Below are 13356 nucleotides of genomic sequence, written 5' to 3' on the forward strand. Positions count from 1 at the left end.
CTATCCCCCGCTGCCTACTGAGTAACTCCAGGGCCTAGCACCCAAGGTCTTTCCTCACTTGGCTCCATCCTTCTCCCTGGACTCCCTTTCATGGCCATTTGTCCCAGCTACCTAGTCACTGTACTTTAAGTTACTCAAATTCTCTATGCCCAACTACCTCCACATTTTATTTCCCCATTTGGTTTTCTCTTCTTGGAAGACCATGGTCTTTCCATGTCTAAATTCCATCCATTCTCCAAAATTCTGCTCAAATGTCATTAGAGCCATAAGTTTTCTTTCCTTCATCTCTAAATGAGGAAGTACTTTAGCTGAACAGGGCACTGATATTTTCCCACCTTGTCTTATTATTATCATTACGGCCTCCCCTGGCAGATTCCAGTGACTGGAACCACTGGCCTAGATATTTTGGCATCTCCCAGAGTGTCCAACACAACGCCTTATATATGTAAGATACTCCATAAATATGTGGTCAGGCAATTTGCTGATTGTGTGGTCATTCATTCAACAAGAGTAAATACTATTTGTTCAAAGAGTACCGCAAATGCCCTGAAACTTATCAGAAGTTTCTTCTGTATATTCTACACCAACTTGCTGGTGCATGAAAAAAAAATCCTTGTGAAGATACAGAAGATATGGAAGCAGGACAAATTGATTCTGTGAAATTTGCTGGCACTCTCTCTAACAGTGAATAACAAAAAGTTCCTGGGTTTAAAAAGACATTTCATAATATTGTGCAATATCATGTAACTTATCTGCAGTCACAGTTCATAAAAATGTGTATTTCTATTCTTAACATTAAAAGTTAGACTTAAAAGTCTAGATTATGGAGTTGACTCCTAAATTTATGAGACTAACCCTAAATAAGTTACCATCTTTTTCACATGGACAAAAGCTATAATTAGCTCAAGATTTTGCAGAACCTCATGGTGGCAAGGAGTCAATCTCCCTGTCCTATCAACAGATCCAACCAAGTGAAAAATTACATTATTTATTTTTACATAGGGCCCTTGATAAAACAAATACTTTAAGAAAATTCATGTCTACGAAATGCACATTTTATGTGTTCACATGAGTATTATATTTCCTTATAAACATACATACATATAGCCCACATATTAAATAAACATTTAATGTTAAAAAAACATTTTAAATGCATATTTGCCTACATCAAAGAATTTTTAGTCAGAATTCATAGCAGATATCTCTATAGTAAATACCAAATGATCTGAATCACGTAATGCTTGCCATCTTTTCCCATCCCAAGCCCCTGACATCAAACCATTATATTAGTTTGTGGAACAATATGCTCTCTCTGGCAAGAAACACTAGCTATTACATTTGAGCTAAAATGAATTTCATTTTCTTGACTTTGTGTCTCTTACTGTCATTTTACTACGATACAGAGATATCCCAGGTTACTTCGTAAGAAAAGAATAAATAATTTCGTATTCAATTGCAGAAGAAACTGCACGACTTAATCTGATCACGTGTGGAGGAGAAAATATTTCCAATGACGACATCTTCCTATGTCAATTGATTTTATTACAGATGTCATCTCTGTGTGCTACATTAATGCAGCTCTTTCCTCTTCTTTCAAGATTTTAATCTGAGTTTGTTGCTTTAACATTTTATTGGTTCAAAATACAGGCTGTAAAAATCCGTGGCCATCAAATTTTCCTGAGGGCTAAAAATAACCCGTTCCTGTCAGTTAGAATTAGCTGATAAAGAGTGTCAGAGCCTGTTCTGAATAAATTTGATAACTTCCTGTTTATGCGGCACTGACCCTTGTCTAATAAAGCTTCTTTGCCCTAGAATGAGAGGAGATTCTGCTGCATTCTATTCCTTAATGGCCAATACTGATTACTTTTGAAAGCCTTTAGTACATTTCCCATATTAGACATGAACAGATGTCAGGTATGTTGCCAAGGGAAATTTCTTTTATGCAATCTTGGCTGCTTGTACAATAATAGCCCTTTCTCAACATGGGAAAAAATTACAGACCCAACTAATTTCCCTGACAGGGGAGAGTTACATATGTTTTCCACTTGTAGTTTTTACGACAAGTTTACAATTTTGCCAAACCTGGAACTAATTGGGACTGTTTCCAAAAGTGGCCCAATAAACCCCCAAAAGTGTAGAGCCATTTGAAAAGGCAGTCAATGATGGTTTGCTCTTGCATTTCTCCATTTTGGTCAAAGGGGTGGGGGGAAGTTAGATTGCAAAATTATTTCATTTAAGTTGCTTAAACACTTACTGTTTCATATCCTCCCAGTTTTTGAGCAGCTTGAAACATAGTCCAAAGGTTAACTGTTAGAGGGACAATAAGTATTTAGATAAGCATTGCATTAACATATTTCCAAGAAATGTCAATTAAAACATTTTGTTGTTTCTTTTTCAATGAGAAAGAGAAAAAAAGAAATACTAACGTACACCAGAGAGCTACATCTTAGGAAACAATTTGCCAAAGGGCATTCAACAACAGGATATATTATTACCACTTAAATATTTCTTAACAAACAGTCACAAATACGGGAATGGTTCTACTTTTAGGATTAAAAGACAACAGTTTTGGCCCTGTTGCCCTCAGCAGACCAAGAGAAGCTAAGTTACAGCGTCCTTGGGAAAAGCGTGGGATTTCAAAACTGGGGTTGGTCTTGTTCAACCCTTAGAAAGAAGCCATTCATTAAACGGTAGTATATAAGGCTTCCTTCAGATAAGAACACTCGTTAATCAATAAATAACAGTGACTTTAATAGATGATTACCTTCTGAATAGAATGTCTGATGGCAGCACTATATTAAAAGCTCATACCGTATTTTACTAACACGTGGTGCCTTGCAATGAGTAGGAAAACAAATATGTCATCCTTGAGGCAGCAGTGATACAACAGATCACGGGAAGGAAGATACTCCTTCACAGAGGAATTGAGTTATGAGTCCACTCAGTGCCCTAACTTGCCTGTGTGATGTCGCAAGCTTTTTTTTTTTAAACAGATTTCTCCTCACAGGGTGTGCACATGTTTATGCTGTTAAACAATTATGCCAAATTGCTAGCAACCCTGTTCATTTGTACCAAATACCATGGAATGGGACTGCTATGGATTTGTTTCTTTTACAAGAGGGGAAAATTGAACTTCAAGTAATTCCTTGGTAAGGGAAATGAAGAATAAAATTAAAATTAAAAAAAGAAAGGCTCTTTGACACAACACGTTCGAAAAGCCTCATTGAACCTTGCACCATTTCAAAGCTATCAAGAGCCCTGCCTCGGCCTTGATTTAATCTGAACCAATGCATAATGCAACAAAGCTGTTCATAGTACATTAATTTTACTTCTATTTCAAGCAACCAGTTTTCAGACAAACATTGTAATCATTCGTAGTTATATAAGTTTATAATGGCTGCGAGGGTTCTCTTGCAATCAGTGCCAATTGCTATTAGGTATGTAAATTGTTATGTAAAACATACAGGTTTGACATTCTTCATCAAAATGACACATGGTTTTAATCTAGGAAGATACATTTGGAGACAATACTATTTCAAGCCAGGGGCTCATCACTTTGTGTGCCACAAAATCCAGACAGAGGCAAAATATATTTTCAGTTGTGAAATCAGGACAGGATCTGGCTTTCTTCTCTTTTTATATGGAATGCTGCTCAGCTATGAGTTCCCGTTCTACCTAAAAATATATGATGACACTCAAATGTACATGTCAAAGTAATTCAAAAGGGGACCCTCGATTCAAATCTGTGTATTTCTTGCTTCCTCTGAAGTCATCAGGTTTTTGTTATCTCTTAACAAATTTGGGGCTTAGGGAATATATTTTCTCTTTGTGGCTGTTTTGTCCACCTTTGAATGTCCTCCTTTTAAAGGCTGTCTTTTCATAGGCAACATCTGTGCCTGATAAAGCTACGTCATATTATTATCTCAGAAGAAAGGCGTTAGAGACACTCAAGATTGACAAAACAGAAAATGAGAAACTTTCAACATGTCTATTTCCAGTCATAATCAGTGGATTAAAGCCTATAAATATCTCACTGCAACTGCCCCAGAAGGGAACAATGTAGCGGAAAAAGGCAGGGGAAAAAATTCCTGGCTTGGATGATTTGTAGATTTAGTATAAACAGAGAGCATCATCTCTAGATTAGGATTTCAACATAATCCTGAGTCAAAATTTTTTTTCCATTTCAAAGAATCTAAGCAGTTTTGATATTTCAGAAATGAAAACAAGTATACTTACTCTGTTTAAAACCTAAATAGGGTATTCGTTCTATTGGTGTCTTCCTTTCTTTCATGTATTTATAAAGTGCCACCAGGAAGGCCTGCTCGTCTGCCCTGCACTCTTCACCAATGGCAACCTTTGGTTTTTCTTCATGTGAGACTTTTTTACAGTTATTATGGTTATTCTTCGGCTTGGTCAAGGCTGACCTGGCCTCACATTTCACCTGGAAAAGGGAAAAAAAACATGCACATCAAATCAAGCACAGCCCTGGAATGCTTACAAAGACATAGCTAGTGACATCTTTCACTGAGTGGGAAGGGTAAACCAGTAAATTACCCTTGCCCTGAAATAGCTTTTTAGAGGCATCACTGAATATGAATTGTCTTAGACCAGGGGATAGCAAAATTTCTGTGAAGGTCCAGAAAGTAATTATTGTAGGCTTTTGGGCCATACGGTCTCTGTCACAACTACTCAACTCCAGCACAAAAGCAGTCAGACAATATGTAAATGAACGGGTGTGGCTGTGTTCCAATAAAACTTTATTTATAGAAACAGGCGGCCAGTGGGCCTCGGTTTGCCAAACTACGTCAGCCTCTTTTAGATTCTTTACAAGTGTGTTGATGTGAAACCAGAAACAGTGTCTGCATCTGGTGGGACCATTCTCCTGCCTCTTTATATGCTTTATTTTCCTAAGGGGCACCATCTGTTAATGTCATTGAACAAACCCCGCCTTCTGCATAAATAGTCCCATATTTCATACTTTGTATCAAAATGAAAGGCCAGTTTATTTCTTCATAGTAAACTTATCTTGTTGCCACCTTTTCCAGCAACTTGGAAAACCTTGTCAATGCCAGCAGACGTTGGCATCAGGAACATCAGCAAGGTCTCTGCTGTCTGTCACCTGAGGGTGATGCCCAGATACACCCTCAGTAGGAAACAAAGATCCCACTCTTTAATGAGGGCTTCTTGCTTGTCATTCAGTCAGCTCTGAGAATATAACAGGAGATGTTAACTTGCCACAAAGAAAAGACTAGAGGTCAGCTAAAAACCCAAGAAGACTAAAAACCTTGAAAAAGAGTGAAAAGCTCCATGATTAAAAAATAAATGGCGGTAAGTGTGCCAGATGTTCTTGCTTCCACGTTCTAGGCAAAGATGGAACTCAGCACACGGAGCAGCTAACCTAACGTAATGTTCCCTCCTCACTGCCATGTTCTACAAGAGGCCTTTGATGGTTGTTAAATATAACGCTAAGTTGCTGAGCTATTTTAATTGTAAAAGGGGGAAGTACAAAGGGTCAACTTTGAGTTCAAGTGCGCCCACAGGGAATGTGTACATTCCAGTATTCTTTACATCTCCTTATCTAACGTCAGAGAGAAGAGGGCAAGTGCTGGAGAAATGTTATGAATTAAAATGTCCCACATATTCCACAATGTTTTCCGTTTCAGATTTTTGACCCTTCTTTTTCTTTCCCTTCAGATTCTCCTTCCCAAGCACTAAGAACATAAAAGGCTATGCTTATTTATTAAAGGAAAGTATATTCTCTGCAAGGGTTTTCTTTATTGCTTATTCTCTCAAGTGAACACGCTAGTTTAATATCTTCAGACTGGTCCTCTTAAAAAATAAAACTGGTTCCTGCACAACTCATTCAACTGGGCCTCTAGATAAGATTTTAATTTTCAAGGGGCTATGGAAATGTGATTAAAACATTTTTCCATGTAGAATTTTTACGTACAATATTTTCAAACTTTAGTACTTTGTAACGTTATATTAAGGCGAACATCCTGGGAAACTTTATGTTATCATTTTTCACTGCCAAATTTTAGATTGTTGAGTCTAAAGTTCTGATGAAATCTATAATTTAATGGCTTTTTAAAATCATAAAATCACTCCAGTTTTAATCTATATTTCCCCCTGGTCTTTTTTGAGGGCTTACTATGTAGTCAGGCTCTATTCTAAGCACTTTTTAGGTATTATCTCATTTCACGTTCACAACCCAAACGAGACAGGTTATTCTCAAATTAGAGATGAGGAAATTGAGTACAGAGAGGATGGGTAACACGTACAAGATCACAGGATCTTGTCCAAGTTATTAAGTGGTGAGTTTGGGATTTGAAGCCAGGGAGTCTCACTCTAGGGTTTACGGTTTTAAACACTATACCTTACTGACACTCATAAAAATATCAAATTGATAGTCATAACACACTTCCAATTAAAAAAGCATATCTTATTATGAGGCATTACAAAACCTACAGCTTAGAAATGTCATTTATCAAAGAGAAGTAAAAGATAAAACTAGGTGGTTTCCAAAGTGTAAAAGGGCTCCACTCCTATTGTATATTGAGCAAAGGGAAGGAAACCAATATCAACCGAGCACCTACACTGAGTCAGATACAGTGCTGTGGACTTCACACAGTCTACCTAATGTTCCTAAGAATCATCAAAGAGAGGTATTGAGCTCCATTTTACAGTCAAGGAAACTGAAGCTCAGCAAAGTTATATATTTTGTCATGTGACTAGTGCAGGGCAGAACTCTTGGTTTAGAACCCAGGCGTCCCTCACTCCAAACCCCAATCTTGTACAAACAGGAGTAGATGTAAGGTTTGCATATAAAACAGGCTGAGTCTTAAATGTGCAGTGATAATGGGCCATTATTTATATTATTAGGTCAGAAGCACCACTGTTGAGGGGGTATGAGGTTTGCCCCGCTCACTGTCTAGATAGCTGCCTAAGTTTCTGCCTCTCCTGTGCAGAAACAGAAGGAAAGCATGGAGGGGGCGCACAAACCAGGCCCAAAGTCATTCAGACTCCCTGCTTCATAGAAAAGGCTCCAGGTGAAGCCAGGCTGCTACCTCCTGAACCCCATCCTGAACATCAATGGGCTGCCCAGCAGGTTTCTTGTAGGGGATAGGGGGCGAGGGACAAGTGCTTCATGGGAAGTGAACAGTGGCTTCCTTTCTTAGATAAGCTCCATACATTTCTTCCATTAACATAAATGAGCCCTTCAGGGTATTATACTGTTTCTGGGTAGGATCAGGCCAAGTTCCTTTCTACATTTTTTCCTGTTTACCTACAACATTCTCAGCTTTTTAATCTATTGAAATAATAAACAGGAGCTAGTCTTCATGTTGACCTTGAGAAAGCCCAACGTTTTGATGGTAACAGTTAATTACTAGATCTTTTTTTCCCTACCTGAACACCTTATACTTGTTGAGTTCACTAAGAGCTTTGGGGTTTCCAAAGCGATTGAGGAAGTGCTAATTAAAGAATCCACATTTAACGTTTTCAGTGAACCACCACCTATTTGATATTAACCACATCCTTTCACTGGATTGAGTTATAACTAATCCAGCCTTCAACTGGGGCAGCAAGATGTGCTGAACCAGCAGGAAAGAAGCTAGAGTCTAATTTCGATTTGGTCACGAAGTTGCTGGAAGACCCTCATTTTCTTCCTCAGGAAAGCAGGAAGGATAATCCCTGGGAGTAGTTCTGAGGACCAAATGGGAGGAAAAATACCGAAAATAATGAAAGTATCACATTTGTGAAATATCAAAAGTATGTTTGTGATTTAAATGAAAGAGTATATTGCACACCATGGTTTCCCTTTTTACGTTCTTTTTAGAATACAAATCACCCGTTATATACTTCTGGCCTTTGGTAAGTGCTTACAGGATGTGAAAAGTCATTTGCTTTCTGTCAATGGAGGCCTTTCATGAAACATAGACTGAAAAGATTTCTCGTGTGTAGATCACCACATGAATGGGCTTGGTCCCCAGATCCGCTGCTATAAGATGATCCCAGAGAAATGGCAGGATTTGGGTTGGACATATTCATGACATCTTCAGAGAACTGGCAGCCTCTTCCTCATGTGACTTTTGCTATCTTTGGCAAGCCATGAATTTCTCTGTCGCTTGGAGAACAGAGTCTTGCAAAGCTAGTTTTCATGTTCTCATTGAGAGAGTGCAAACTTTTGCTGGTGATAGGCAAGTTACTTGACTTGCTTTTCCAGTCATGCACACAACAAACCCAGTGGGTTCTCACTCTAAGAGCTTTGCTGTGTGGTGCTGCAGGAAGCTGGTACTTATCCATAGTTAGAAATGGTCTATTTGAGACACTTTTGAAAAAAAACAGTCACACAGGTCTTGGTCATAACGCCAAACTGTCTTTTGAAATGTTGCTTCCAGTTCAGCAAATGATCAGATGGTCACAGGCTTGTAATCTCTACTGCAGCGTTTCATGAGAAGAGACCACTTTAAGTCAGAAATGCCTCTTTAATTGTTGTCCTGGCCCCAGACATGGCTTGCTCACTCTGTAGGGATTTTATATGTGTCTGCTGGTGCCAAAAGATAAGCCCACCATACTTCAAACCTACCAGTCTCTCTCTTCTATGTGAAGCCATCTTGCCAGACCCACTGGAAGAAGCCAAGGCAGGACTATAATCCAAGACTCTGAGAAGAGCTCAGCGTTTAGACCAGTCCCCAGCAGCTGATGGCAGCATGACATTCATCCATTCACCACTGAAATCAATGATGGAGAAAGATCTTCCTCCTCATAAAGATTCTGAATGGCAGGACTGGTGGGAGGTGGGGTGGAAAGGGTCACTTAAGAAACTCAGTAGTCACTTGACTACTGTCCCTCCTAAGAAGGATGAGTCAGTGAACATCAAATACAGAACAGGCTCCTGTTCTCTTCAGTTTTGTGCATCATAGTGCGAGTCTTGAGCTGCCTTCCATGGAGAGAGATATTGGAGGTGCTGTTCTTTCAGATCAATTGCATGAGTTCTGCAAAACTCCCAGAGGCACACTTTGGTAGTGACTCCAAATGACACGAGAAGGAGCTTCATCCTGCTGGGCTCAGGTACAGAACATGCTGGGATAAACACATGATGTCACCTTAGAGGTATGGGGCAGAATGCCAACACAAGACATTGGCAGTACAAGCTCTGCTAAATGTTACGATCCTAAATTCCCGCTCCATTCTGCAGTATCTTGCAAACCACATCATAGGGAATAAATTGTTCCTACTGACATCCTTCAAGACCATGGAAGCCAAAGCCCTAGATAGATAGTTCTAGGGCCAAGATGTCCAAATTACTAGAAAATGTCATTCTTGGTATCCACGTAGACTCACTCACAGAAGGTTAAACGAACAGAACAAAAATAACTGAGAGAAAGACAGATTTGTTTTTAGCCAGAAAATACACATTTCTATTGGTTTATCCCTTTTTAACCCTTTTCAATCTTAGAAGCATGAAGAAATACTAATCAACAAGTCCTCAGAACTTCCTGATGAAACAATCATCCTTGCAGATAAGATTTATAGAATGTGAATGTCTAGGATTTGCTTCATTACACTGGGAGAAGGAGCGGAGTACACGGCAGAAAAACAGTAGATTGTCAACACAGAACTGAATTCATGTTTTTCTACATCAGAATCTTCCAAAGTCACCAATAATCAAAATGTTCCCATTTTCATAGGTTTAGTGCTTGGATCTGGAAACGTATTGTCAGTTGAAATCCAGTCTTCACTTCAGGTCCTAAAGGGGCTATTGCTGTCTTTGGCACAGAAACAACACCTATAGGCAAACACTCCATAAACAGAACCATGGAAATCTGATCCAAGCCCACAAAAGTCAAAAAGATAAGTCTAAAAATATGAAGTGACACTTCACCCTTCCTGGTGCTAAATACCTCAGGCATGCATTTTCAAGATTCCAAAGAATGCTTAGGCAAAACAGGGCTGGGTCCTGAAAAATACTCTAGAATTTGGACTTTCATTCTGCATTAAGAGAGAGCTTTAAAAACATATAAATATATATATATATGGGTATATGTATACATGTAAATATTCCACCATGTGTCTTTAATTTGACTCTAAGATAAATTAGAGGTGACTTTGAAAAAGAATAACTGAAAAGATTAATTCTAGCCATTTCTAATTTCATCCTCTGAAACATATTTAAATGAACACATTCAGAAAGAGGATGGTTCAGCTGGTCTATTTTTGATACAAGCAGAGTAAACTATGTCATTGTGTCACCTACTATGAAATCTCAGCTTCAATGACGTGGGCGCTTAATCATCTGTCCCTTACCCAACAGGCCAAACTGGGAGGTGGGAAGTCTTTCTGTTGACTAATCAAAATGCCTACACTTCCCCCTCCTCCTGCCACCAGGGGAGGGGAGGTGAGGGGAGCAGACACAACAGAGAGCTATGAATACCAAAGTCAGATTCTGAATTGAAAACTGCCATCAAGACACAAGAGCACAGAGAAAAGAGAAAAAGCAAAAGTAAAAAGATGCAGGAAAACAAATACCATGGAGCAAATGACCGTACCTTGGCAACGGCTTTGCCATCGGAATTGTTGTTGGAATCTTTAACACCACTGAAAGAATCTCTTCTCTGTGGGCATGGTTTCTTTTTCCGTGGTCTGCCTTTAAGATTTGGCGCTGAAAACAAATGGAGAACAATTGATATACATTTTCTTCTGCATGGGTTTCCTTATTAAAGACTAAGAATCTTACTACAGTGATCTCCTCTGATTGTTCAGGGAAATGTACACATCTGTGGCAGCCAACCCTCGTTTATGCTCCTCTCTTTGAAGGGTGGCATCTTGGTAGACTATACACTTCCAGACATGTTTCCCAAAGCTGGTCTATTACACTTTCACATGTCTAATTAATATAATAAAGTGAAGCCCTTAGCTCTAAAGGATGATGATAAGGAAAATGCACCTCCCCATTGTTAGAAAAGAAACGTATTGGGCTGAAAGGCAACCCGGAGCCAGGCTCCAAGATTATTCTTTGTTTTTTGTTTTGTATCCTGTTTTCAGAAAATCTAAGTGATATGCCAGCCCACTATGGTATCACAGTAATGTAACATTTGAAAATGTCTCTCTTCAAAAGTGGAGCCATGAGCATTTTCTAAAATTATGACACAAATAAATAGAGAGAGAGCTATAGAGAGGCATATGCTAACAATCTGACAAATGTTATTATATGGATTTACTAATAATCTTGTGACCAGCATGTTTCAAATCTCAACAAATCTGGCAGATACATTTAAATCAGCATGCTCTCTTTTCTTTTTCAATATATTTTCTATGAAGATCTTGAAGGTTACATTTTAAATAACTTCCAAAGATCACACTGGGGTTAGCCTGCTTCCACAGAGATTATACTTTTTGAAAGCCGCAGACAAGATGCAAATCACAGTTCTATTTTATCCTTGATGTTGAGCTTGATTCCCTTTAAGATCCACACAGACAGCAGACAAAAAAAAAAAAAAAAAAAGGCAGCTGTTTATTGAGGGCTGCGACCGTCCGGCCTCAGGTTTCACATTTAACTTCATCAGTCACCCAAGTCAAGCAAAATTAAAGCAACAAACCAACTAGCCCTTGAGGAATTCCAAACTAGTGAATTATACCCCAAGCAATTTCTTTCAAACCTTTCAAGGTACCCACACTTTTTATTACTTTAAGGTATAATTATGACCATGCCAAATCTGAACGACTCAAACCCTCTTAATTGTTGTTAATCTTACTTATTGTCACATAGTTAACCAGCGGTTTTAGGACATTTTACATTGTACTCATCTTACAAACACAGTCATTCCACTCCTCTGATTTTCTACTGTGGATAACAGTTTTGCTGTTGGTAAAACTCAGTCAAGTAGAGCCGCCTTTCCAATCAGACAAAAGTTTAAAAAGGGGCTTTGGGGCTCAGCCTCCCCCTCCCAGACCTGCTCTCCTCTCTTTTCCTCAAAACGTTCCTCCGAAAGTCCATCCCAGAAAGCCAGCCTGGAATTACCAAAGGTAAACAAACTCACAAACAAAAATCAAGCAAAGAGAAAGTAGCGATTACCCATTCCAGTCGACAGACATCTGCCTGATGATGTCTGTGCTCATGAAAGCTCACGGAAGCATGTGACTGCTTCCCGACCCGGTCCCTGGAAGTCTCGACTTGACTTGGTGTGGATGTCAGCTTCCCTCCGAATGCGAGCTGCGAGGCTCAGCGCTCTGCTTACAACTCCCCTCCCCCGGCAGCTCCATTACTCATGTAAACACACAGCAGTGACTAGCACGGGGTGTGTGGGATGAGCTCTGAGGACTTGCTGGAGTTGCCAGACTGGCAGGGAGGGCTCTGCTCTCTCCACCTCCCTGCACGGGGCTGGTGATTTCATCCGACCTATTTTGTGGATCCTGACCTCCTGCTCCCTTGTCAGAGTTTGATGCCACCTTCCATGAACTGACACGGTCCTTGGCCTGGGGCCAGGGCGTGGATTGTTTTGGTTCAAAGACTTGGTGTAGCACAGAAGTGTTTCCACAACTGACCCAAGTGCTAAGACTTTAATGACCGCGAGGAAAGGATGTACTTTCATGTCCCTTATCAAAATAATAGCCCAGCAGAAAGCTGACAGCAACAAACAGAACTTGGGGTAGGTCTGAGGCATTTCATTAAAAGAAACAAAACAATATCGCCCCTGTTCTAAGACTTGTTACTATGATCTTTGCTTCCTAACATTTTGGCAAAAAGCATTTAAACCTAAAAGGCATTTATTTCCAGAAAAGCTTTCAAATCCCAAAGGCCTTTTAGATAGAACTTGCGTTGAACAGGCTGTTTTAAATAAAGGCAAAGGTTCCGGGAACCGACAGTAAGTCATCCCCAAATTGGGTCTATTTTCTCCATTCTTTGAGCTGTTTTCAGAACCCAGAGAAGCAGATGTCCTTCCCTAGCAGATTCTGAGAATTACAAATTTAGAACAGACTAGCACCTAATATTCTGGTCACACAAACTTAAACCCAAAATGGGATCTTGATCAAGAGAAAAAGACTTTTGTTCCTAATAAGGCAAGTACACTGATATTTAGGTCTGGTTAGGTAAAACCCACCAATCTCTCATGTCTCAAATACAAATACTTCTGTTAGTCTCCCCTCTGAACTCCTTTTCTGACCTACTCTTATGAAGGGTATCACTGTATTCTTTGTACCTTAGCTGTGTTTTATGGCTTATTATTATACTAAATTGGAGAGTCCTTAAGGGCAAGAACATGTTACATTCATCTTTCATCTGCCCAGCACATACCCAGGAGGGGACATTGCACAATATGAATTTGTTGAATGAACAAGTGACTAATGGAAATA

General features: G+C 39.4%; 1 protein-coding gene across 2 annotated transcripts in view; it reads right to left on the reverse strand.

Moving 5' to 3' along the window:
• The window catches only part of ARID5B (AT-rich interaction domain 5B), a 175173-nt gene that overhangs the window by 32670 nt on the left and 129147 nt on the right, over positions 1 to 13356 (reverse strand). Inside the window, exons 1-4 of one of the 2 annotated variants that reach the window (XM_004427095.3) lie at positions 12077 to 12332; positions 10551 to 10663; positions 4237 to 4441; positions 2255 to 2307 (exon numbers count right to left, since the gene is read on the reverse strand). In XM_004427095.3, coding sequence (XP_004427152.1) covers positions 2255 to 2307; positions 4237 to 4441; positions 10551 to 10663; positions 12077 to 12080 — 375 coding nt within the window. In that variant the 5' untranslated portion in view covers positions 12081 to 12332. Of the gene's footprint in view, positions 1 to 2254; positions 2308 to 4236; positions 4442 to 10550; positions 10664 to 12076; positions 12333 to 13356 lie in introns of those variants that run through there. The other variant, XM_004427094.3, reaches the window with a different exon arrangement.

The sequence above is a fragment of the Ceratotherium simum genome, chromosome 6 (assembly GCF_057802395.1).
Source record: "Ceratotherium simum simum isolate JZ-2026a chromosome 6, ASM5780239v1, whole genome shotgun sequence".
Lineage (NCBI taxonomy): Eukaryota > Metazoa > Chordata > Mammalia > Perissodactyla > Rhinocerotidae > Ceratotherium > Ceratotherium simum.